The sequence below is a fragment of the Quercus suber genome, unplaced genomic scaffold (genome assembly GCF_002906115.3).
Source record: "Quercus suber isolate HL8 unplaced genomic scaffold, Cork oak 2.0 scaffold_48, whole genome shotgun sequence".
Lineage (NCBI taxonomy): Eukaryota > Viridiplantae > Streptophyta > Magnoliopsida > Fagales > Fagaceae > Quercus > Quercus suber.
The window spans coordinates 274,696-302,243 of NW_027069513.1; the positions used below are offsets into that span (position 1 = coordinate 274,696).

The 27,548-nt window shown below is 31.8% G+C and overlaps 1 protein-coding gene, 1 long non-coding RNA gene, 1 other non-coding gene and 1 pseudogene across 11 annotated transcripts; 3 read left to right on the forward strand and 1 right to left on the reverse strand.

Moving 5' to 3' along the window:
• The first annotated feature begins 8,622 nt into the window (after positions 1–8,622).
• On the forward strand, positions 8,623–12,752 carry LOC112011752 (putative disease resistance protein At3g14460). Its single transcript, XM_065771716.1, has 3 exons — positions 8,623–11,971; positions 12,076–12,210; positions 12,605–12,752. Exons 1-2 carry the CDS (start codon positions 8,752–8,754, stop codon positions 12,186–12,188), a joined length of 3,333 nt encoding a protein of 1,110 aa, XP_065627788.1. The 5' UTR covers positions 8,623–8,751; the 3' UTR covers positions 12,189–12,210; positions 12,605–12,752.
• A 1-nt stretch (position 12,753) lies between these two features.
• On the forward strand, positions 12,754–15,044 carry LOC136061486 (uncharacterized). Of its 2 annotated transcripts, none has more exons than XR_010628298.1 (4): positions 12,754–13,021; positions 13,416–13,707; positions 14,422–14,674; positions 14,810–15,044. It is a non-coding gene; the product is annotated as an uncharacterized LOC136061486 (long non-coding RNA). The 2 variants fall into 2 exon arrangements; XR_010628297.1 differs by having other exon boundaries at positions 14,845–15,044.
• Positions 15,045–15,097: 53 nt separating this feature from the next.
• On the forward strand, positions 15,098–18,993 carry LOC111990949 (uncharacterized). Of its 8 annotated transcripts, none has more exons than XR_010628301.1 (6): positions 15,148–15,170; positions 15,950–16,188; positions 16,842–16,966; positions 17,090–17,189; positions 17,617–17,721; positions 18,268–18,993. It is a non-coding gene; the product is annotated as an uncharacterized LOC111990949 (transcript). The 8 variants fall into 8 exon arrangements; XR_010628305.1 differs by lacking the exon at positions 15,148–15,170 and adding an exon at positions 15,789–15,862 and having other exon boundaries at positions 17,043–17,189; XR_010628302.1 differs by lacking the exon at positions 15,148–15,170 and adding an exon at positions 15,789–15,862 and having other exon boundaries at positions 17,081–17,189.
• Positions 18,994–24,433: 5,440 nt separating this feature from the next.
• The window catches only part of LOC136066830 (uncharacterized), a 4,132-nt pseudogene continuing 1,017 nt past the window's right edge, over positions 24,434–27,548 (reverse strand).

The window sequence follows — 27,548 nt, forward strand, 5'->3', positions numbered from 1 at the left end:
AATTCCTCCCAGATTTCGGTATTCACTTTTTTTTTTTTTTTTCACTCCCATTTTCGGCAATGGTATTGCCACAATAGGGAAAATTCCTCCCAGATTTCGGTATTCACTTTTTTTTTTTTTTTTCACTCCCATTTTCGGCAATGGTATTGCCACAATAGGGACAAATTTTTTTTAGTTTGTTTGGGGCACCACTCAGAGCACTTCGTCTCACAGTACCCGGCAGATATTTAGGCAGCAAATTACGGCAACAGTGTTGCCGTAATTCACAATTTTTCTCTCTCCACCTTTTCCCTCATTCTCTCTCCTACTTTTCTTGGAATTTCGGCAACACTGTTGCCGAAATTCAATCTCTCTCCTCAACTCCCCAAATAACTTGTAACACAGTAACAGTACTTATAACGCAAATATGTTTCAGAATTAGCAATATTTAGCCAAAAGACTCAGGTATTTGTTTTTAAAAACAAATGAAAAATATTTTCTTATATATTTTTATAAAAAATAAGACAAATATACAACTTTTAAGAAGTGTGTGCTTATGCTAGCAGGCTACACAACTCTTCTGGTTTTCTGCCTAAATGAATTTTATTTATATAAGTTAAACGAGTTTAGTCATGTCAAAATGGTTCAATCCTTCTTAATAGAGATAATGCATCAGATTATTTGGGGTTATTTATAATATGTTAGAGAATGAAAATTAGTTATAAAAAATCACATTATCTTTGAAGAACACGTGGTTGGTGTTTTCCAATGCTGATAAGATTATAAAACTCAACAAACTCATTTCCTTTTTCACTGAAAGATTATCTATTTTGATTGATTTTTTATGAATAAATAGTCATATCTGATTCCTTTTGATTATCACTTAAAATACAAAAAAAAAAAGAAAAAAAAAAAGAAAAAAAGAAGAGTTTGTCCTATAATTCTTCAATCTTCTTCTTTTTCTTGAACAAACTTTTCAAACAACTTCCAATCTCTTAATTTTTACTTTTAGAAAGTAATAAACTTCATAGTTCCTCCCACAGAAAAACACTTTATTCCACTAAGATATTTTTGGAACTAAACTTCCTTCCAACTAGTCGAATTTGTCATTTTCTTTTCTTATCTTCTTTTGAGAAACAAGTGAGCAACTTCCAGTATATGTATTTATATACTTTTAGGAAGTAAAGTTCATTCCACTAGCTCAAAAACTTGTCCCCGCATTGAATTTTCTTGACATAAAGTTACAAACATTACTAGAAAAGATGCCCCAATTATTGTAACCCCAATGGAAATAATGGTTTGAGTACCAAGTACCAACCATTCTACGTTATGATCCTTTCAACCCAAAAAAAAAAAAAAAAAACTTGTTGATCTTGCTCTTTATACCGCTCCTTTCTATTATCAGAAATTACAGAAAAAGACACCTCGCTCCAATGCTAACTCAGGGACCAACGATTCTAAAATCAGAGCTGGATGAGTTTATTTCCATTATTGCTTCTTTATTTTATTTGTTAAGTACAGTTTTTTAAAATGTATATCTCTAATTTCGTACAATAGACCGACGAAAATAAACTCAATTAACTAGATAAATTTTCCTGTCTCACTCACTTTTTAGTAGTTGGTAGGAACCACACAGACTGATAGGCAGCACAGCTGCACAAAGAGCCATATATATATGTGTGTGTGTGTGTGTGTGTGTGTGTGTGTGTGTGTTCAATTCTTTTTCAATTATTGTGCTGGGATCTACCACAACACACTACTATTCAATCTCTCTTTTGTGTCCATTTATTTGTTTTTAAAAACAAATAAAAATAATATTCTTTAAAAAAAAAAAAAGACAAATGTAAAACCTTAAAAAAGTGTGAACCATGTTACACAATTTGTTTATATATATATATATATATTTTACAAAAAAACTAATGTGGTGGATGGTTAATATAATTAGTAAAATTGTTATATTAGTAGTTGGCACATGAGAATCAACAATTTATAATAATGTTGTAAGATAATTTGCGTATGTAGTATTATTTATTATATATTTGTCACTTTGCAAACTATTCTCCCCTAGTTTTCTACCTAAATTGCAACCGTAAGTGTTCATAAACGTGATATAGTGTGTGTATTGTATCGTAAAATCGTACGTATCATACGAAACATAAACAAATGCTTTAAAATGAGAATTTTTTGTTAAAATTTTTTTACTTTTATTTGAATCAAACAAGTTGTTAAACTTGTTTTTAACATAAATTATTAGGTTACTTAATTTAGCCTAATAAAATAACATATTCATTTTTTTTTTCCCTCTCTTTCTCCTACAAAATTTGGACTACACAGTACAATCTTACACTTCACATTAATATTTATAATTTTATTTTCTATACTATGAATAATATATTAATCAACAATATAATTTTTTTTTGTCATTATTGTTATAAGTCCAAGAAATTAGAATGCCAAGAAGAAATTTTTTTTAAAAATATATTAAAATGAAAAGAATAAGAAGAGATAGAAAATGTTACTGACAATGAAGAAAATTTGAGTGAAGAAATAAGTTTTCAAAATGATAAACATGATGATAGCATTGTCTTAGATATGATTGATTAAACAATATGATGAATATGATGAAAATAAATTATTATTTTTGGTTTATTTGTAACATATTATCACTTTTGAATTTAAACAGTTTGAATGTGTATGTTATAAACATAGTTTGATTTATTTAGTTAGCTTGTTAAATTTTATTACATAAGTGATGAATAAACTAGTCATTAGTTAATTATATTCAAAAATTTATAATGAATATACCATTTAAATATGTATATCTATAAATTTTTTTAAAAATCCTATTAAGTGTTTGTGTATCTTATGATTTACGATACGATTCACGTTTTGACAACTATGATTGTTACGTTTAAAGAAAGATAAATAGTTAAAAAATTCAATAATTTTTTTTAAAAAAATAATATTTTGATGAAATATAATGTAAAATAAATAACAAAGTGAGTATATAAAATAAAATAAAAAAAGTAATTTTTTATACTACAATAAATATAAAATTTTACACAAAATACTCTCACATGGTCCTATTTTTGGTATTTTTTTTTATTACACCATAATGTCGGAGTCCATAAACCTTGCTTCTCTAGGCCTAAAATCCAATGCCACCTGTCTTCCGTGGCTATAAAATTGCTTTATCAAAAGTTGAATCATAATCAAATTCACTTCTGCAAAAGTAAACCAAATAACCAATAATCAAATGGGGGAAATGCTTTTAAACCTGGACTAAGGTAAAGTTTTTGTCTTTTCATAAACAACTTTAACAAAGCAATTTTCACAAGAGGTTTTTTTTTTTTTTTTTTTTTTTTTTTTTATGATTCCTTTTGATTATCACTTAAAATACAAAAAAAAAAAAAAAAAAAAAAAAGAGTTAGTCCTATAATTCTTCAATCTTCTTCTTTTTCTTGAACAAACTTTTCAAACAACTTTCAATCTCTTAATTTTTTTTTTTAGAAAGTAATAAACTTCATAGTTCCTCCCACAGAAAAACACTTTATTCCACTAAGATATTTTTGGAACTAAACTTCCTTCCAACTAGTCAAATTTGTCATTTTCTTTTCTTATCTTCTTTTGAGAAACAAGTGAGCAACTTCCAGTATATGTATTTATATACTTTTACGAAGTAAAGTTCATTCCACTAGCTCAAAAACTTGGCCCCGCATTGAATTTTCTTGACATAAAGTTACAAACATTACTAGAAAAGATGCCCCAATTATTGTAACCCCAATGGAAATAATGGTTTGAGTACCAAGTACCAACCATTCTACATTATGATCCTTTCAACCCAGAAAAAAAAAAAAAATTGTTGATCTTGATCTTTATTATACTGCTCCTTTCTATTATCAGAAATTACAGAAAAAGACACCTCGCTCCAATGCTAACTCAAGGACCAACGATTCTAAAATCAGAGCTGGATGAGTTTATTTCCATTGCTTCTTTATTTTATTTGTTAAGTACAGTTTTTTAAAATGTATAACTCTAATTTCGTACAATAAACCGACGAAAATAAACTCAATTAACTAGATAAATTTTCCTGTCTCACTCACTTTTTAGTAGTTGGTAGGAACCATACAAACTGACAGGCAGCATAGCTGCACAAAGAGCCATATATATATATATATATATAGGGCACACCTGTCTTCCGAGGCTATAAAATTGCTTCATCACAAGTTGAATCATAATCAAATTCACTTCTGCAAAAGTAAACCAAATAACCAATAATCAAATGGGGGAAATGCTTTTAAACCTGGACTAAGGTAAAGTTTTTGTCTTTTCATAAACAACTTTAGCAAAGCAATTTTCACTAGAGGTTTTTTTTTATAGAAAGAAACTCTCTATTCTCTAACATGAAAATGTTAATTAAAAAATGAGTTCCAGTTAGTTCAACTAGTAAAGTCTCTGATGGTTGTATAAGAGATATGAGGTTTAATCTCTGCCTACACCAAAAACTGATTGGTGTCTTGGTCTGACGATAAAGAGCTATTATCAAAAACATACATCATAAGCTAAAACTCACTGTTTTAAAAACCGGACCGGACCGGCCGGTCCGACCGGTTCAACCGGGAACCGGGGGCCAATCCGGTCCGGTTAAAAGCTCCAAAACCGGTCAATAACCGGTCAACAACCGGAAAACCGGCCAAAAACCGGGGTTGAACCGGAAATTACAAAAAAAACGGTTCTATGACCGGTTCGGTTTTTAAAACCATGCTAAAACTTCTAAAAAAAAAAATTGTTAATTAAAAAGATATTGTTTGATGCACTTTTTTAATAAGCAAAATAATTACAGTGGCCGACAAAGTTCAATCATAAATCAAATTCACTTTATCAAAAGTAAAGTCTTTGTCTTTTTTTTTTTGCTGGTCAGCAAAATAATTTGAATCATAAATCAAATTTACTTTCTTAAATGTAAACACTAGTGTTCGTTTTTTCTTATCCCTCTTTTTTTTTCTTCTTTTGCAGGTAATTCCCTTCTGCTAGCTGTGCTCAATTTTATTTATTTATTTATTTTTGTAGTAAACTTCCTACACTAAAAAACTTAACCCCATTTGAATTTACTCCACATAAAGTTACAAACATTACAGGAATAGAATGGTTTGAGTAAGACCAACCATTCTAACATACTAATGCTCTAACATACTAACATCTAAGTTGGTAAGTTTATTTGTTAAGTACAATTTTTATAAATGTATAACTGTAATTTTGTGTAATAAACCGACAAAAATAAACTCAATTAACTAGAGAAATTGCGTCTCTCACTCACTTTATAGTAGTTGGTAGGAAGTAGGAACCACCACAACTGATAGCACATCTGCAAAAGAAAGAGCAAGAGAAATTACTTCTCTCACTCACTTTATAATATAAAATTTTCAATTATTGTGCTTGGAAAAGGCACAATGACCATGTATACACCATTACACTCAATTATTCATTTACCCCATTGAAATCAATTTAATGGTTCACATTTGATTCACACGTATACTGTTAAAGGGGTTTAACTTATGTTCAGTGTTCAGTAGACACTTTAAGACGCATATTATCCTCATCCCAACGTGTTAAGTGCATTAATGTATTAGAGATAAGTCATGTCATTGGAAAAAGGATCTTTTTGCTACATGCCTTAATAGTTAAGAATAAATCATTTGTAAGGAGCACTATAAACAAATTTCTACCACACAATACATTATTTACAAAATATCTAGCCTTATATAATAATTGAAAGTAAAATGCATTATGTTTTCTTGAAAAAAAATTACAAAATTTAAAACACTTTCAAATAACAAATATATGTAACTTAATTTAGACAATCAAATATATTTCATCAATTATACTTTGTTAGAAAATAATCAAATCATTTTAAAAAAGGTTTGAAATTAACACTTATAAACCTCATATATGATTTTCATTTTTCACTTTTAAGAAAAATAAATTGCCAAAATTTTTCACTTATTGTGCTGGTCTACGACTAGTATTAATAAATATGTTGTCATAAATACGACAGATGTCAACTCATTTAAAGAATATAAACCAAAATGATTAACATATTTTATTTTTGTAAGTAGATAAATTATAATTATTATTAGAATATAAATTCTACTCAAGTTTCATTTCTATAATTATAGTATAAGATCTAAAAGCTTTTTTTTTTTTTTTTTTTTTGAAAATAGTTACAAACATTACGAGACATCTGTCTCTTGATTTGTCTCATTTTAAAAGAATCCTCATGTAGTTAGCCTTTACAAGTCAACAACTATGTTCTCCACTTCTCCTAAATCAAGTTACATGAATGTGACTATCAATTTCTTCCCCTTATAAATTTTCTTATTCTAGTGGGTTCATAAAAACCCAAAGCCCCATAGAAAAAGACAAGATTCAAAGGCCAAGAGAAATAGAAACCATGAAAAAAGATTGAACAGTTTTGATTTGATTTAAGAAGTTGCCAGGAAGCACCATAGATAGATAGAAACATTCCAGTTCAAAATGTAATTGCTTACAAAAGCTCACAATCCTTCGTCAATCAAATTTAATGGGCCATCAAGTCATTCCCTTAATAGACCATTGAACTCCAGTGATCCAAATATCACAAAAGGCCCATTTCTTACACTCAGTCAAAGTTCTTAAACAGTTCAGCCTATGACTATTTAATGATTTATTAATTCATTTGAGGTGTGATGTGATGAGGTATTTAGTGTTCACTGGGGTCCCTAAGCTCGTTTGTTTTGGAATCTGGAATTAAGAAGTATAGTATATATATATATATATATATATTTTTTTTTTAAATATATTTTGAGTATTCATAATCTAAAAAATTTGTGTTTGATACCGTATTTTTATAGCTTTTTTGAAAAAGATTGAAATCACACACTCCAGTGTTTTGCATAATTTTTTTTTTTAATAACAAGTGTATTTTTTTAATGTATTTTTCAGCATCTTGTGGGTCCCATAATGTTGAAATTAATTATAACTATGCCATTCAAAATTGTTACTTGAATACGATGGTGTATATATGTGTGTGAAACTATTTCCTAAAGACATGAATCACAACCATTATTCCCCAACCCACAAGAATTTGTACTTATGGAGTGATTATCACACCAAGAGCGTGTAGCAATCACAATTTTTAGCACTTAAAAACTGAGAACTGTAGTTTAAATCCATCTACCAAACGCACCTAAGCCATACATCACTTAGTTAGATCAAGAATTTTAGAATTCTTTTGAGTACTCTACCGCATAGACTTCATTTAATCTAAACCATTTAATTTTTTAACCAATAACTTATATTATAAAATGTCATTAATTTACCGACAAAAACTTTAAATGATAACGTCACATTAGCAATTAAAAGGGAAAACAACTTTACAAACAAGATTTTATTATGCCTTTTGGAAGACGCAATAACTGTGTGGTATCTACCACAACGCACAATTCACCCACCCCATTAAAATCAACGGTCCTATGGTCCCTTTTTTGGAGAAAATGGACATTTGGCCCTTTCGTCAAAATTTTTCAACAAAATGTTTCATATCTGAAACTATTTAGGGAAATGCTCATGTTTTGAAACTCAATTTTCTAAAAATCGAGTTTCAATTTAAAACTCAATTTTTGGACAATCGAGTTATAGGGAACTGAAAATTTAAAAAAAAAAAAAAAAAAAAAANTAAGAGTATGAATAAGTGTTTATGAACTGTAAATATCACTCTTTATTATAAATTTATATTATAAGTGTATGAGTGTGTCTAATATTAATTGTGTACGTTACTTTTTGTTATAATGTTATTTGTGTGAATAATGATGTGTGTAGATGCTTGTGTGTATAGTATAAATATAATATAACTTTATATAATTTTTTTTTTTTGAAAAAGAACTTTATATAATTTAATAATTAGGAAATAGAGAAGGTTTATTATATGTGTATTGTTATCATGTTATAATAACTTTTTGTTATAACCTCTAGACCTCCAAGTACTTTGTATATGGGGAGGTGCCAATTCAATTACAAGACATTTGGCTTAAAAAAAAAACCTTTTTGCTATAAAGTCAAAAAAATTGTAAAGTTAATGATTGTTCAAACATTTGATTGGTTAAATAGACACGTACTGTATTATTTTATATATAAATAAGTGTGGTTGTATGCGTCAATAATTAATACAATGCCAATGAGTTAAGTTTATTCATTTAGTTTAAAATATTTTTATAAAAACAATAACAAATTAATAGATAATAACAACTGCATAAAAATAAAAATGTTAGACAAACTTAACAAAACAAAATGATTATAGCTACCCACATTGGCAATAAATTACTCATAATGAATTATCATATAAAAATTTAAAATTTGAAAACTTGTAGAAGGAAATTATAAAACTTTACTCTTTTTTTTGTCAATAATTTGATATATTAAAGTTCTCTTTTTATTAAAATTTTTTTAATTTAACGTTTTTAATGATTCCTAAACAAAATTCTTGGAGCCGCTGTTACGCGCAATTATTCATTGAAATCAATTCAATGGTTCACATTTGATTCAAACCTATAAAGCAGTAGAAGGACCTTTCAGTTTCCACTACACGCATTAAAAGCAAAAGAGGAAGTACTCTTGAAGTTTCTACAAAAACAAAAAACACTTTCACAGGTCACATTTCTCTCTCTTTTGGTTCTCTTGTTTGCATTCTCTTGCCTTTGGTTTTTCACCACTCACGTCTTTTGCAAAGAAGAAAGCATGGCCGGGGCTTTGGTGGGTGGAGCATTTCTCTCTGCATTCCTTCAGGTGGCGTTTGACAGACTGGCTTCTCGTGATTTCCGAGACTTTTTCAAGGGAAGGAAAGACATTGATGGATCGCTAAAAAAGTTGAAGATGTTGCTGAGGTCTGCTTATGTGGTGCTCGTTGATGCGGAGGACAACCAATATACAAACCCAGATGTTAAAGAGTGGCTGGACGATCTTCAAGATGCTGTTTATGATGCGGATGACCTTCTAGATGAGATTGCCTTGCGGTGCAAGTTACAAGCTGAGTCTCAAACAGGCACTAGTGAGGTACGGAACTTCATCACTGCTTTTGTTGATTCATTTGACAAAGAAATACCATTTAAGCTAGAAAAGATTCTGGCAGACTTAGATAGTATAATAGATCAAATGGGTATTCTTAGTCTGAAAAAGGATATCGTTGGAGTAAAATTATCATCACCGCCCTCACAAACAAAAACTTCTTGCCCAGCAACATGTGATGTGATTGGTAGAGATATGGATAAAGAAGAGATATTTAAGTTGTGGCAATCAGATGTTGCAAGTGAGATATGTGTTGTGCCCATAGTGGGTATGGGTGGGATCGGTAAAACAACACTTGCCCAGTTTGTATTCAATGACGAAAAAGTCAAAAAGAGTTTTGACCTCAAAGCTTGGGTTTGTGTTTCAGAAAATTTTGATAATCTTGAGATATTAAAAGCTATTTCTGAGGGGATCAATGGTACTGCTAGTAACTTTCAGTACTTGCAATCGTTGGAAATGGAAATTCAAAAGACTTTAAAAGGGAAGAAATTTTTTCTTGTTTTGGATGATGTTTGGAATGAAAATTATGATGTTTGGGACAATTTCATCAAAGTTTTTAAATGTGAGGCACAAGAGGTTAAGATCATTGTTACTACACGAAGTGAAAAAGTTGCAAGAGTAGTCACGGTTTCAACTCATTATTTTCTAAATGAACTCTCAAATGAGGATTGTATGAAAATATTTGTTCATTCTGCATTTGGAAATAGAAATCTCCATGAATTTCCACAGCTGTTGGAAATTGGTAAAGAGATTGTTGAAAAGTGTAGAGGCTTGCCGTTGGCTGCAAAAACACTTGGGGGTTCATTGCGTTCAAATTTTAATCAAAATGATTGGATTAAGATTTGGAAGAGTCATATTTGGGATTTACCAGATGCCAAAACTAATATCTTTCCGGCATTAAGACTGAGCTATCATTACATCCCATCACATTTGAAACGATGCTTTACTTATAGCTCAATTTTCCCAAAAGGTTATGAATTTGAAAAGGAGGAGTTGATCCTTTTGTGGATGGCAGAAGGTTTATTGCAGCAACCCAAAGAAGCTAGGCGCATAGAATTAGAAGAAATAGGTGAAGAATACTTTAATGATTTAGTATCAAGGTCATTTTTTCAACAATCAAGTAAGTCTAAGTCATGTTTCTTAATGCATGATCTTATCAATGACTTAGCAAAATCTATATGTGGAAAATTTTGTTTCCGATTGGATGAGAGTAATGAGTCCAATGAAATAACAAAAGAGACACGTCATTTGTCATATTACAAAGCTGACATTTATTCCGTTAAGGAATTTGAGATCCCTTTAGAAGCTATGGAAGCTAAGGGTTTGCGAACCTTATTGGTAAAAAGCCACTCTCCAGCTTGGATGTTTAAAGATAAAAACATAGTGAAGATGGATCTTAATTTGTTACAGAATTTTAAGTTTTTACGAGTGTTATCATTGTATGGTATAGGTATAAATAAGTTACCAATTACTATTGATAACTTGGTACATCTACGTTATTTAAACTCTTGTTACACTGGGATCAAAGACTTGCCCGATTCACTATGTAACTTGTATAATTTGCAAACCTTGATATTGTCGTCAGACATCACCAAGTTGCCTACCAACATGAGTAAACTAATCAACTTGCGCCACCTAGATAATAGTGGAGCCTGGATGAAAGAGATGCCTCCTCAAATGGGTAAAATGAAAAATCTCAGAAAATTATCTGTTTTTGGTGTGGGCATACATGATGATGGGTCTAGTATTAAAGAGTTGGGGGAGCTTCAGCATCTTTCTGGAAAATTGTCTCTGTTGAACTTGGAAAATGTTCAATGCATTAATAAAGAGAATACGGAGGTTATATTAAAGAACAAGCAAGATTTGTCTGAATTGGAGTTGAAATGGAAACATCGTCATGGTGCTGAAGATTCAGAAAAGGAAAGAATTTTGCTCGAGCAGTTGTGTCCTTGCACAAACTTGAATTCTCTCACCATCACTAATTATGAGGGTACAAGCTTTCCAAAATGGTTAGGAGACTCGTCATTCTCCAAAATGGTGTCTATAGAGCTTAGTGATTGTGACAATTGCTTTTCCTTGCCTCCGCTTGGACAGTTACCTGACCTCAAGAGCCTTCGAATTGAATATTTTGGAAAAATATTAAGTGTGGGCCTAGAGTTCTACGGGAATACAATTAACCCGTTCAGAGCTCTTGAGTATTTATCATTTAAAAATATGCCAGAGTGGCAGGAGTGGGTCTTACTTAAAGGGGAAGTTTTCACTTGTCTTCGAGAACTTTATATTGAAGATTGTCCCAAGCTAATTGGGGGTCTGCCCGTTCAACTTCCCTCTTTGACCAAACTTGATATTTGTGAGTGTAAGCAGCTTGTTGCTTCGCTTCCTAACTCTCCAGCACTCCATCAATTATTATTATCATACACGGGGAAAATAGAGGGTGGCGTTTATTCAATTTTGCCCTTTCCACCATTTGCTTCCCTCTCTCGCTTGGAAATCTGTGAGTGCCCTGATTTAGTTTCCTTTCCCAGCGGAGGACTGAGTGCTCCAAATTTGTCTGAGATTGTAATCTCAATGTGCGAAAACTTAAAGTCACTGCCTGAAGGGATGCACACCCTCCTCCCATCTCTTGTGCGTTTGGATCTAGGATGGTGTACAGAACTGGAATCGTTTCCCGAGGGAGGTTTGCCCTCCAGCTTAGAAAGTCTTGCCATATGCAGGTGCGAGAAACTCATTTCCCGTCGCATGGCATTGGGATTGCAAGGTCTTCACTCTCTCAAAAGTTTCACAATTTCTAATTATCACAATGAATTGGAGTCCTTTCCAGAGGAGGCGTTGCTGCCTCCTAATCTTACCGATTTCACCATCGGTTATTTACCAAATCTAAAATCGCTCAATGGTAAGGGGTTTCAACTCCTTAACTCTCTTAAAAACTTGAGTATTTGGAACTGCCATAGTCTTGACTGCCTACTAGAAGATGTTTTGCCTACCTCTCTTTATCAGCTTCAAATCTCTTGTTGCTGTTTTTTGAAAGAACGTTATGGAAACGAGAAAGGGGAGGGCCGAGTCAAGATTGCCCACATCTCCAGAATATCCATAAGTTGATTGAGCTATGAGTCGAAGAGCGCTTCTAACCAGGTATTAATTCTCATTTTCGTTAATTCCCATCAAGCTACAGTGAAAAGTTTAAATCTTTTTCCCCAAAATCATTTTATTTCATCTAACTTTTTAATGCCAAGCTTTAAAGTATCTTTTCTTTTTAAATTAATATATAGGTGAATATTTCATTAAAAGCCTGAAAGTATGTTTATAAACTCTTAATCAGAAGCTCTATAGAAAATATATCATAAACCACAGGTTTAGTTTTAGTTTTAGTGTGTTATTTAATTGTAAATTACAGAAAAACTCCCCAACATACAGAACTATATACATATGTAAAGGAAGCATTAGATCATGCTAAAGTTGAAATATTTGAACTAGGTGATTTTCAACATTGTTATATATGCTCATTTCATTGCCTTTTCTTTTGCAGTGTTACTTTTACTTGTAAATAACAAGTGCCTTACACATCGGCTGTCAATTTCATGCCACTGCTAGCTGCTGATCCTTCTGCATTGTGTATGAATTCCTAAATGTCAATTCTCCAAAAAAAAAAAAAAAAAAAAAAAAAACCCNCCAAATCTAAAATCACTCAACGGTAAGGGATTTCAACACCTCACCTCTCTTAAACACTTTAAGATTTGGAACTGCTATGGTCTTGACTGCTTACTAGAAGAAGTTTTGCCTCCCTCTCTTTGTGAGCTAGATATTTGTAATTGCCTTTTGTTGAAAGAACGGTATGGAGAGGAGAAAGGGGAGGGCCGGGTCAAGATTGCCCACATTCCCAGAATATCCATAAGTACAAAGGCATCGTTGTATCCGATATGAGTCGAAGAACGCTTCTGCCCAGGTACTAATTCTCATTTTCGTTAATTCCCATCAAGCTACAGTGAAAAGTTTCAATCTTTTTCACCAAAATCATTTTATTTCATCTAACTTTTTAATGCCAAGCTTTAAAGTATCTTTTCTTTTTAAATTAATATATAGGTGAATATTTCATTAAAAGCCTGGAAGTATGTTTATAAACACTTAATCATAAGCTCTATAGACCATATATCATAAACCACAGGTTTAGTTTTAGTTTTAGTGTGTTATTTAATTGTAAATTACAGAAAAACTCCCCAACATACAGAACTATATACATATATAAAGGAAGCATTAGATCATGCTACAGTTGACATATTTGAACTAGGTGATTTTCAACATTGTTATATATGCTCATTTCATTGCCTTTTCTTTTGCAGTGTGTAAATATTAAGTGTCTTACACACCCGCTGTCAATTTCATGCCACTGCTAGCTGCTGATCCTTCTGCATTGTGTATGAATTCCTAAATGTCAATTCTCCCAAAAAAAAAAACAAAAAAAAAACAAAAAAACCTCCAAAATATCTGATTAGTTTTCAAGGCACTATAAAAGCTCATCCTCTACTCTCATTCTTGCCGGAGATGCTCTTGCCTCATTATACATTCTCTACATTTCTACTCTGGACTTCTGAAATACAAGACAAAGACATTTGTGGGAATGTTTAAGCTAAGGTAATGCTAAATTTCCAGCATATGTATTTGTTGATCAACACATTCATTTTCAAAGTTAAAAGCATTTTTTTAACAATCAACAAAATGCAAACTACCAATCAATCTGTTTATTGAATTGAGAAAAAAAATTATAAAAAATTGTTCCTTCAAATTATTAGATTAAAGTTTTAGAGGATAAAATAACAAAGGGATAATGTATAGTAGTAAATAAAAAAATTAATTGGTTTTATAATAATTTGTTCAAGGTATGTCATTTATGGTTATAAATGCCTTATCCTATGCTCTACAGACCGTATATCATGATCTTGATACCACAACTTTAGTATTAGACGTTTTAGTTTTTTTTAAGAAAATTAATTTATATAAAAACTTCACGGCATCTAGAAAGTATAGCTTACGAGTAGTAAATATTTATAACCACATTTACTTGTAAATAACAAGTAGTAAATATTTTATCTAAATAAAGATGACTAAGTCGTTATTTGGAAATGGCGGCTAGATCTCTTCAACTGTAGCCATAATATCGTTATTTTTCCACATTTACTAAAAAATAAAGCTTTCTAGTAGTAAATATTTTTGGTACACCTATGTAAGAGATGCTGTTAGATGTTTGTCAACCAGAGACTCTGGATCCCAAGATTATGCTACAGTTGACATATATTTTTTGAACTAGGTGATTTTCAACATGCTCATTCATTTCCTTTTGTTTTGCAGGGTCACATTTACTTGTAAATAACATGTGCCTCACACATCCGCTGTCAATTTATGCCACTACTAGCTGCTGGTCCTTTTGCATTGTATATAAATTTCTAAATCGCTGATATGTTTTCAAGTCACTGTGAAATCTCATCCTTTTCTTAATTAAAGAATCATTTACTCTCATTCTTGCTGGAGCTGCACTTGCCTCATTATACTTTCACTGCATTTCTACTGTGCAGTTTTGAAGTGCAAGACAAATACTTTTGAGGTAATGCAATTTTTCCAGCATATGTATTTGATAAATAATACATTTGTTTTATAAGTTTAGAGTATTTTAAGAAATATTGGGATTTGACTTGGCCAGTTTGGCATTCTGTTTAATCTCAAGTAAACTATGTGGCAGTTGATAGCTAGTGCCGTTTCTTTACCTTCTAACAGCTGCTGAATCACACTGATCAAGTGTGGAGAGGGACTTACTCAGGCTTTCTCTTTGGAATTGATCCAAGACGGGAAGATGTGACGTCCCCTCCGGAGGATAGGTTGCTGCATTTGGTTCTTTTTTTCTTCCTAACTTGAAAGAGCTCAAAAGGTTCAGCATAAGACTGCTCTTGCTGTCCTCACCTGTTGGAGCTACATTACTACCAGAATTATAAATGCCCTATTGTGTGACAATGGTGCCAGGGTAGAGGGGAAAGGTGGCCAGGATTGCTGAGATGCTTGTTCCATGACAGATCAAAGTCTATAGATGGCTCTGTGATTGTTAGGTTTGTTCAACTGATTTGGTGTTGTTGGTATAACTTTGAACTTCTATCATGTTGTTGGTATAAATTTGAACCTATCATCATAAATGCTTTTGAAGTCTTTGTCAACTCTGCAAAGTTTAAGCCTCTGACAATATTTATAAGGGACATTTGTGCTTTCAATCATCCATTGATGAATAGAATGATAATAGACCTACCAAATGCATCTCTTCAATCAAAAATTTTTGAAGAGCTAAAGTTACTTTTCAATGAGCTGCAAATGTTTGTCCGTCCTGCAATGTTCTGTTTTTTTAAAGTTTGAACTGCCCTATGTACTGTGTTGTAATGAAGAATAATGTAGAGAATGGTGCCTCATAGTTCCAATTCCAGCTCCTAGATTTGAAAGAAAAGATATCCTTTGAGGCAATTTATAGGATATCAAGTGTGATTGTGAGTTCATTACACCTCGAGAACTTTATCATCTTCCATGTGATTTTACTTGGATGTCTTCCGAATATTCGCACTCCAGTATTCAGCTTATCCACTAATTCTTTTCCTTGTACCTGTGCGCATCAAATTATTCATTTATTGAATTAATTTGTTGTATTTCCTTTGATGGTGAAATGATACTACCAAACAGAAGGAAAAAGGTGACACAAAGATTGATCACATCCCTTGCAGACATATAGATGACTAAGTCGTTGTTGTACAGTTAGGTTTGTTCCGTTCATTATACACACACACACATATATAAGTTTACTTTTTGATAAATATGTCTGAAAAAGTGTTACTACTTGATGAAGGACTGGCTGAAGAACAGTGTCATAAGTTGATTCTGCCTTGAGATCAAGCACTTTTTAGGGTTTGTCCTTTGTTGAAGGAGTAGTTCCATTAGAAGAAGGGCAAAGATTGGAGCAAAAAATGCCTATTTTTTCAGAATATTAATTGATGATGAAGTGATCATATGGCTGAAAAGTGTACAACGTGTCCTCAATTCACCGTTTTCTTCATTCACATGGCATCATTTAAATATTAAAGTCAGGTACATAAATGTTCCACTAAAACCATCTAGTTCTCAAAGTGATTTAGTACCTTCAATATTGGATAGTCAAATTTAAATGATGTAATTATGACGAATCAGAAGGCTTTCCAGATTCCTTCCTTCATTATATTGGATATATCAAACTTAACTGACATGAGTAGGTATCTCTCATGTCACCACCTGAAGGCTGAAACAAGAACAAGTCATACAAATAGGAAGTGGTCAGCAATTCTTCTGCTTTATTATGTGTGCTCTATTAGATAATTAGGAAAAATGACTGATTGTTGCATTTATGCAGAAAGTTCATTTGTTTATAGGTATGATATGTAAAACTTATATTCTAAAACTGTCCTTTGCAATGATGATTTTGGCAGACAGACCCTAGGGAAGTGTTGCCTAAGATTGCTAATGTCTATCCCAAATCAATTGACACTCTCACAAAACTTAGTTTAAATACAATGATTTAATTAGGAAATTGCACGAATCAATAATCTTTTTTTTTTGTTTTGGTCAATGTTGTCACTTTCTCAGCTTGCTACCAGCATTTTTGCTATTAAACTTTTTCCGTTCTTTAATATTTTAATTTATTTTCAAGGCTTCTGCACAATTTTACCTAGTTTTCCATCTGACTTGTATTTCTTTCGTGCTTCCAGATATGCTATGCCATAAATAGCCCTATGAGATTCAAGCTTGTGATATGAAAATTATTACCTTGCTTTCAAAATCCAGGGTGACTTCAGCCAACCAACTAAAACTTCCTCGGCAACCAGCACTTTTGGTAAGCATTAAACCTCTTTCTTCAAGATTCTAAAAATGGTTTACTACTGCTTATTTATTTATTTTTTGTTTTCAAGATTTATTCTCAAGTTTCCTAACCTTCTACTGTTACTAGTGCCTGGAGGTTGGCCCTGAGAGCAATGGAAAAAATAACCACTGGTGGTCCTCATTGTCAGCATTGAAATTTGATTAAAAGGAAATAATTTCCTTCAGGAAAAAATCAAGTATGAGCCAGGATCTTGAAATTTCTTCAACTTCATTATTTCTTTGTGAAATGTCAAGCAAATGTTTTAAGATAATAATTTTGTTCCTTTTGCACTTAATCCTTGAATTCAAATTGTATTTTCTAAACCTTGCCATATGCTTGACAAGAGGAGCTTGGGAAATTCAGGAGAAACTTATCATATCATCGAAAGAGTATTGGTGGCGGTAGCATTCCAAATCTCACCAAGTACTCCATCCTAGTTTCCACTAGACTAACCCTTCATTTATACATTTCCAAGTTTCAAATCCTTTGAATCTTTTTCCTTTTTTCTTTTTGTATATTTTTTCAAAAAGATTAAGAAATCATAGGCATCAACTTAACTTTTTGGTAGTACTCACTAAAACATTTCCTTACCATCACTAGTCCTAATATTTTATTTTGTGCAGCACATGAACAAGGCCAATGTCCTGGCTTTCTCTGCTCACCACCAACAAATGCCCTTATTTGGCTGTGGACAGATCTGCCTATATGCTTCTTCTGATTAGTCCTAGGTAAAAATCCTTTAATTTTCAAATAGAAGCATATACAAGTGCAATTCTGATGTTGAATTCTAAAAAAGTGAAGCAGGAGTTCTAATGAGAACCATGTGAGCTTGCAAGTCATGGAATGAAAAAATCCATACCAAACAGATCCTGAACAAAATAGGGGCTAGCTCATTTGTTTCAAACCAGTGCTCTGATTTATCATTATTTTAAAATTAGAAAAACATTTCTAAACAAATCCTTTGTTTGTTAAATGAATTTCTTCTTCAATTTTACAAACCAATCTTGGCAAATTTTGGTGCTTGATAATGCTGAGTTATATTCCATCTGATACTTACAACACAGTATAAAAAATTATTGATTTTCATTGCATTTGAATGTAAATATCCATCATCCAAAGTGAATTTATCAATGCATTTCAGAAAATGTACCATTTTTCTTATTTTATTAAAGTGAGGGTAGGGGGTGATATAATGTATGACTTCTTATTTTCAACTTAGGAATGAATTATTTTACATTTCATATGCTTAGTTTAAATTCAATTAACATCATCAGATGCAGCAAACACTGCCAACGGGTGGATGGGGGCTTCTAAGAATCGAACACACTACCTGCGGATCAATATGGGCTCATAAAGACTCTTCGAGATTTTGGAAATGGCGGTGGTCGTGAAGATTTGAAGTCCTTGCCAGATGACATGTTGCTACTTTTGTTTTTCCTCTTCCTAACTACAATCAGCTTATAGGCTCAGCAAGTCACTCCTCTTGCCAAGGTTGCTTTCAGTCACCAGTAGGAAGCGTCCAACTCGCTTTTTCCCATCAAGAATTTTATAGTCTTATGCTGAGACAATGGTTCCTGAACTAGACAGGAAAAGCTGGCTGTTGACCCAAGATTGCCCAGCTCTTGTTCCTTGAAAAATCAAGGCAATTCTTGATTTTAGTAACAGTAATTACTAATATGTTTTCTCCAACCAGAAGGTGCTCTGTGATTGTTAGGTTCATTCAATTGATTTATTTGTTTATAGACATTCAAAGATTTATGTCTCATGGTGTAAGCTTTGGACCTCTATCAAACATCTTTTCAAACTCTTTTCTGTGTACAATTATACAATGAAGAGCAATGGAGAGACTGGGCCCTTAGCACCTAGATTTTATAAAATTTGTAAATAAATGGTCATTTTCATGCTTAAGAACATTATGGATGTGACAATTTGTATTTGTAAGCTTTTATATAGCTAAGAACATTAAGTGTGAAGAGATTCAAGCACACTTGTGTGGGCTCCAGCATATGAATTTAGAACTAATTATATTATATTAACATTTTCTTCTTGTCGTTCGTATTTGATGTGAGACTTTAATAAGGTGTGAAGTGTAAACCTGTTAGGAATATGAAATAATTGTTGTAACAATTGTTGTAATCCTTTTAGTTAGTTAGTTAGTTAGTTGAGATTAGGATGAGTTAGTTAGGATTTGAGCACATGTAGCTCATTTAACACATGGTTTAATTCATAGGGCACATGTTGAATTAATTAGCCAATTATCTTAAGCCATGTGGGCCAATGAGATTAGAGCTAGTCTCCTATAAATATATGATTGTAAATCAATATGAGATATCAATGAAGAATAAACCAATTTGTTAGTGCATTAGTGCATATATCTCTCTCTCTCTCTCTCTTAATCTCTCTATTTCTCTATGGAGGGTGACTACCTCGAATTAAGTCAATTTCCCTACAATCCCCATCCATTCCCCTATAATTCCCATCAATCCCCATTCATTGATATCTCATATTGATTTACAATCATATATTTATAGGAGACTAGCTCTAATCTCATTGGCCCACATGGCTTAAGATAATTGGCTAATTAATTCAACATGTGCCCTATGAATTAAACCATGTGTTAAATGAGCTACATGTGCTCAAATCCTAACTAACTCATCCTAATCTCAACTAACTAACTAACTAACTAAAAGGATTACAACAATTGTTACAACAATTATTTCATATTCCTAACATTTCTCTCCCCTTGAAAACACCTTGCCCACAAGGTGTTGTTATTGAGTGACACCTTCATGAGAGGAAACCGACCGCTAATCCAATACGCCAAAGCATCTTGACCGTCGAACTCATCAAATATTTCCAAGCATTCAACCACAGCCCAAAATAGAGTAGCATAATCTGAAAAGCTAGCAGTCTTAATACCAGCACTCATTGAAAATCTACATTGTGTTTCAGTGTTGTCCTTCGCATTAAACAATGAGTTGTAGCAATGACCAATGTGAACGGTAGCACTAACTGCACATGTAGATTCACAGTAATAATATTGCCGCGTTAATTCTATAAAAGTTTCATTGCATTGCCACTTTTGCTTTCCTTGAGTTGATAATGCTGTGAATAACATTGTTTCTAAAGACAATTCTTGATGCCTTTCCATGTGTTCCAGCCTAAGGAAACCAATACTTCCATCATTGGCAAGATACATTCCATTACATGGAAAAGCAATGCTAGCATTGGAGCCTTGGCACTTTCCACTGTTGCCACCAAGAACTTGAACATGTCCTTGTGCATTTAGGACACCAAATGTCATTGTAAGGGCTTCAGAAGGAGAGTCATAGGTGGCGGCTTTCCAGATTGTAGCCAAGAGCCCTTCTTGGTACATTAACTTGGGCTTGCCACAAAGAAGTAGCCACGTATGAAAGAAGTTTTCAAACCAAGAAGGAAATGCGATTTCTTCTACACTTTCAAATCGTAATTCAGAGACGAAATTCCATATGATCGAAACCAATGGACTATCAAGATTCCTGCCTTGGTGATTGCCCCGTAAGAGAGAGACTTGGTCACCATAGCCCAATCCAAGATCAACCTTAGCCCCACTTAATAGCATCAGGTCCCATATCTTAAAGAGCCCAGGATAATCCTTCGGAACTACTTCTCTGCTGAAACCCACCTGAATTAAGATATGTTCATCAATATGCTCAACTTCAAGACCAGTAAACCGTGAACCAAGTGACACATCTTCACTAGCATACTTCTGCAATATAGACTTGTTGATGGAGATGCATGTGACCTTGGCAAGAAGGCCTGGGTTAATCTCAGCAAGTTTATTTTTCCCCGACTCTTCTTCGGTCTCTATCATTTGTACTCCAGCTTCCATTGCACCAAGAAGTTGAAACTCTTCAAGATCAGCCACATCGTCACTGTCATTTGCATCTTCACTGTCAAGGGCAGATTTTGTTGATTCAACAACCTGCAACTTTTCACTTGTTCCTTCAAGACGTTGTAACTCTTCTTCAAGATTCGCATGCACTCTTGAAAGTTCTTTATTCATGGCCATGTTAGATTCAGCCAATGCCTCCATTTTCTTTGAAATATCCTTGGATTCTTCTATGGCTTTGTTCAACAATTCTTGTATTTTTTTCAAAAGTTTTCTTTCATCATAATTGCTCATCTCAAGATCAACGGCTCTGATACCATTTGTTAGGAACCCGGTGGTTCCTAATGGGGATTGATGGGAATTATAGGGGAATGGATGGGGATTGTAGGGAAATTGACTTAATTCGAGGTAGTCACCCTCCATAGAGAAATAGAGAGATTAAGAGAGAGAGAGAGAGATATATGCACTAATGCACTAACAAATTGGTTTATTCTTCATTGATATCTCATATTGATTTACAATCATATATTTATAGGAGACTAGCTCTAATCTCATTGGCCCACATGGCTTAAGATAATTGGCTAATTAATTCAACATGTGCCCTATGAATTAAACCATGTGTTAAATGAGCTACATGTGCTCAAATCCTAACTAACTCATCCTAATCTCAACTAACTAACTAACTAACTAAAAGGATTACAACAATTGTTACAACAATTATTTCATATTCCTAACAAAACCCAACACCTATCTTATTCTAAAACACCATGAACATGTACTATCACAGACATGGGGATAGAAGGTGTTTAAAGGAGGCCGAATGCTCCTGGGTTATCCGGGGAAAAAAGAAAGAAAATAAATAAGATGAACAAGAAGTATTTCACAAAACATCTATTTGAATTATAAACCTATGAGGATGCCAATAAGTGAACCTAGACTGGAAAAATACATTTTAATTCTAAAATAAATTAAAGAACTATTCTATATTTTACATTTTTCTTAAAGTGATTTAAATATAAAGGCAACGGTGCAAAAATATCTCAAATGTCATGTATTCGTTAATTAGTAAACCAATTGAATACTACGTGACACTTTCATTAGTAGTTTGATACAAAGATATAGCTAAAAGAGATGAGATTAAATCAACCTAAAAGTATAGAGGGTGTGATTAGACCAAAAAAATAATAATAATCTATATCTATATATTACTAAAAGCTGAAGCGTAGCGTTTAATACTGCTGCTCTCACGTTGCACCACATCAGCTGCTACGTCATTCTTTTTTTTCTTTTCTTTTTTAAAATATAATTTTCCTGCAATTTTAAAATGATTTTTACAATTTTCAGCTCTATAAATGCAGCCCACTACTTATTTATTTACTTCCACTACTTATTTACACTTCTCCAACCTTTCTCTCTTTCTTACCATTTTATCTCCCCACTACTTGTTCAATCTTTCTCCCTCCTTTACCTTTTCATCTCTTTACTACCCTCTACATTAATATCATTCTTCCTCTTTCCCTTCATCTTCCTTTATTTTTGTCTCTTCTTATTCACACATTCTTACTATAAATTTGTCACTATCTCTTCTATTCTATGCATAGTTTTTCCTCACAAAAAAATAAGTTCCCTCTCTCTCCCTCTCTCTCTCTCTAAATTTTTTGGTGGATTTTTATTTTTTATTTTTCTTGCATCTTTACTTTAGGTTGATAATTTTTTATATTCTTTAAAACTCTATTTTGGGTTAATGCGATTTAGTTTAGTTTTTTAAATTGTGATTTAGTTTAGTTTTTTAAATTGTTGTTGTTTTTTTATTTATTTTTTATTCTCTTTGAATGTTAAATGTTATCCTATTGCGTTCTAAAGAATTAAATATAGCATATAAAAATATAATATTATTCTATTACATAACATGATTTGGATAATTTGGTATTTATTCTGTTACATAGCATGATTTTTTATAGTGCTCAATTTAGATATTAAACTATGAGACTTTACTAATTTTTGTTTATTTTCTAATCTTTTGTGGTGGACAAAGTACTCTTAATAGTTGTACTAGAAGTACTTTATAATGTCATATATATAAAGAAAAGCAAAGGTTAGCCAAACGAAAGAAGAGCAAAGATTAGCCAAACAAAAATAATCGGATAGGTGACAAATTTTAACTTTTGTAATTTCATTTTAATAATTATTATTTTATAACAATGCATGTATAGAAATTTAATTCTTAGATTTTGCTAATAATTGTTTATTCGATAATATGTTTTGAGCGGCTGAAATTATAATTTCTACAAAGAAAATAACCTTAATAGATTATCAAAAACAAAATTTTATCATAATATTGGTTCCATTAATCATTGTTAAGTTTTATTAATTTTTTTTAGTTTATGTTTTTTTGGTGTTTTGGATTGATCCTATATTACATTTATGATTGTTCTTATAATAAATAAAAATATAATTACAAAATACATTACTCATTATTAGATTAGTTTAAATTGTAATTTTTTTTTAATAAAACTACCATAAAAATAATTATCACGCGCGATGCGCGCGTTCGCGGCTAGTAATAATAATAATAAAAACCAAGTGTGAGTATTTTTAAATACAAAGCCATCTAATTTCATCATCTAAACCCCCATTAAAATCTCAAACTTTTTTACATGCACGCGCGCACAAACAGTACAAAATGAGTGTACAATGATAACATTTTCCACCATTAGTAATAAGAAAAAAAGCATAGTCATAGTTGGATTAAATTAGCAACAACATTAGCTAAGCCCAAAATTGCATGATGCTTTACTTACAAATTAGTATTTGGTATAGACAGCAGGAATATATAATTTCCTATCTCAGGATATAAAAATGTTCAACAAATTTGGCACTGTACAGCTGAAACATATTTTGATATGCAACATGCATCTTTTCTTTCTGCCACATGACGTGCTTGCTCTTCAGTAGTTTAGTCTCACAACTTCCAGGCCTATTTTTGAGTTCCAAGTTTTTCACCTAAACACCAATGAAGGACTTGAGACCTAGTCTCTGCAGTTATTAGTTTAATACCTCAGTTTTAGGAAAGGCATTGGCCGGTTGCCATGATTGTGATTGACATAAAACTGAACCTCCAGATCATTTAAAATTAGCAAAAGAAGAGGACTCCTGTGAGAAGCACTATTAACTACACTGCTCCGTCATATTTTCCTCACTTGAATTGCTTTCAGGTTGCCTATCATTTTCATCATTTTTACTAGCTTCCTTATCTACTTCCCCATTTGAATGACTTGAAGGCAGAACATCCCCATCTATCCTAGTATCCTCTTCCATGCTGCTTTCATGTTGCACAGAAGGTGTATTGGTGTCCATGGCATTGAACAAAGTTGTTGAATTTTGTTGATCATTTTGTCCCGAGTAGGTCATATAATGATCAAATTGATGACTCATGTATCATTCCTGACATCAAGAAAATTACAAGTCTCAACTTCAGAATTCAGCCAATTGTGCAATTACAGGTAACCAAAACAATCAAAGTTAAGAAAAAGATCTAGGTTAACAGATTTAGCCATCATCCTGCGTGGATGAGGATATAGATTACATTCAAGTGTGATACAAATTTAAGGAATTAAAAGCATTTCTGCATAACCTAAAGTCAAAACTTCTTTCCAAATCGATGCACCAATCATGCACTAATGAGGACAGAAATTTAAAACCCGAAAAAGAAAGCCATACATCCCTGATACCTCCAGTTAAAAATGCTAATCATCTCCTCAACACCACTGACAAGATGGATAGGTCTAGTGTCTTCAACATGTCGTTCTGTATATGATGTGATCTCATTTAGATTGAGGGCAAGGCGATCAGGTCTTGAAGCAGAAGTTGAAATGTAGGCTGCAGTTCATAGCATTGTTCAAACAGAGATCGGCGACAAAACACATACAAACCAAGTCGGGCACGAGACATGGCAACAACCAATCTTCTAACATCACGAAGGTGACCAACAAAGCGAGTACGCACAAGAGTCAGCAATATAAAATCATTTGCTGACCTTGAAACTTATCAACAGTTGTAACCTATACACAAACATTAGTGAAAACAGTAACATATTAATATGATAACATAGCACGGTCCTACTAATATTTTAGAAGAATAACATCTAAACAGGCAACAATGACAATAAAATAAAACCTCACACAAGGATGGCTAGGGTAGTTAATCATGTTTAACATGCACACAGGATATTAAAAAAGTGAAACCATTAATTAGAAGAGTCCAACCAGGCCTCTGCTCTTGGTAGAGCACATGCTCATCCTGAAAAATGTAAAATTTACACATCCTGACCCACAATTTAACTGTTGATATGCTTGCTAATTATAATGTAAAAGGGGGTACGCTTAGTAATTTACCTTGCTGGGTGGATCAATGAAGTCATATGGAACACATCTTCTATTGATAACATCACGGATCAAAAGTTTCTGGCCATTGTAAGTTGTCAAGATGGATATCTTATTTGCTGGGTACCCAAGTAAACGCAGGTACATATAGACACTGACAACATATTCAGCTTCTCCCTCATCTATATCTATATATTACTAAAAGCTGAAGCGTAGTATTTAATGTTGCTACGCTCCCATTGAGCCACGTCAGCAGCCATGTCATTATCAATTTTTTTCCCCTTTTTTTATATAATTTTTTAACATTTAAAGTGAATTAAAAACTCTATTATATTACAATCAAAATATCATATTTAATTTATCTTCTTTTTAATTATTCTTATTTATTATTAAATTTTCAATTTCATTTTAACTTTTCATATCCCCACTACACTTTATCTTAACTTTCTTCAACCTTTCTCATTCTAGTTCAACTTTTCATATCCCCACTACTCTCAATATTAATATTATTCTATCTTTTTATCTTCTTTTATTTTTGACTCTTCTTATTCTTATCCTCATGCTATAAAATTGTCATTCTCCCTCTTATTCCATGCATAATTTCTATTTTTCCACACACAAAAGCCCCTCTCTCTCTCTCTCTCTCTCTCTCTCTCTCTCTCTCTCTCTCTCTCTATATATATATATATATATTTTTTTTTTTTTAAAAAAAATTTAGTGTAACAGGTTGACCATCAAAACATACTGATGCAGTATTGAAAGCTTCACCAAATGCATCACAAAAATCAGTTTTAGAGTACTAGAAGTTAGTTAGTTTGCCAAAATTGGAATTGATAGGTAATCCAGCTTGATACGATTTAGTTTTATATTTTATGTTGTTATCTTTTTTATTCTCATTGGTTGTTAAATGTTATATTAATTCATTATAAGATAGTATATAGAAATATAATATTATTTTATTACATAGCATAACAAAAATAATATGGTGTTTATTGCTATACATTTCATTTTTATTATTTTATTCTCGTCTTATTTTATTCAACATTTAAATTTAACAACATCCTCTATATCATAATTATTTATATTTTGTCTCATTTTTTAAAAATTAAACGTATAATATTTTATTCAATAAATAAAAATTGTTCTTATAAAGTCTTCCCATGAAATGTTACAATGCATCAATGGAAAAATGAAATACAAAACAAATATCAATTTAGAAACACTCAATTAAAAAAAGAAAAGAAAAGAAAAGAATAAACAATTTTCTTATAAAGTATTCCCATAAAACGTTACAATGCATTAATAGAAAAAGAGAATACAAAACACATGCTATTTTAGAAACACTAAATTTATAATAATAATAATAATAATAATAATAATAATAATATCAAACCAAACAATATGCATATTTAGTACATTAGAATTATCATCAAATTTGGGAAAACATTAGGATGTTAACAAAGAGGGAGAGAAAGAGATTAGTAAAAGAAATCAAACGTCAATTAAATAAATTAATTAGTAACTGTTAATTGGAAAACAAAGAGAGACCGACGGCTAAAGGAGTAAACAATTAATTAAAGATGACCTTACGAATGTTATTATGAACTTTACAATGCAAATAAATAAATCGTTAAATTCACTTAATTAAATCATATAATAAAAAATTAAATAAAATCATACAAAATTTAAACTTGAAACTAATCAAACTCTAATATAGAAAATCATATTTATTATCAAAACTAAAAGGAAAACGTTCTTCAGTAATAATAGAATATATAAGAAATAAAGATGAAAATTTTCAGAATCTTTTTTTTTCATATTTCATTTAACATTATTTATAAATAATAAAATATAAAAAAAAAAATTCCTTAAATGCTTATATTCTTCACACACCATGACTTTTAAAATCTAATGAAAGGTTCTAAGAATTTAACTCTCATTTAATGCCTCTATTATGAAAATCAAAAGCCAGTAAAATATGATAATAGTAAGAAACGTTATAAATGAGAACATGAAAAACTAATTAGCCACTATTATAATGGAATAGATGTCTTTTTTTATGCATCTAAAAAAATGAAATGTATAAGGTTTACTTATTAAGGTATATGTAAAGATTCACGTTAAAAAATATGTAAAGCTTTTAAAAAAAAAAAAAAAAAGAATATGTAAGGTTTTTATTAACTTAAAAGACAATGAAAAACCAATTTTTAATTACTACAACCGTCGCTACTCTATAAATCACATATAACACTATATTCAATATCCTAAACAACATAGTTAGATCCCTTTTGGATATACACCA

Excerpts from the sequence above, each read along its gene's own strand:
- LOC112011752 (XM_065771716.1), top strand. The coding sequence starts at position 8,752 with ATGGCCGGGGCTTTGGTGGGTGGAGCATTTCTCTCTGCATTCCTTCAG. Across the intron at positions 11,972-12,075 it reads AAATCTAAAATCGCTCAATG|CTTCAAATCTCTTGTTGCTG; the intron begins GTAAGGGGTTTC and ends TCTCTTTATCAG.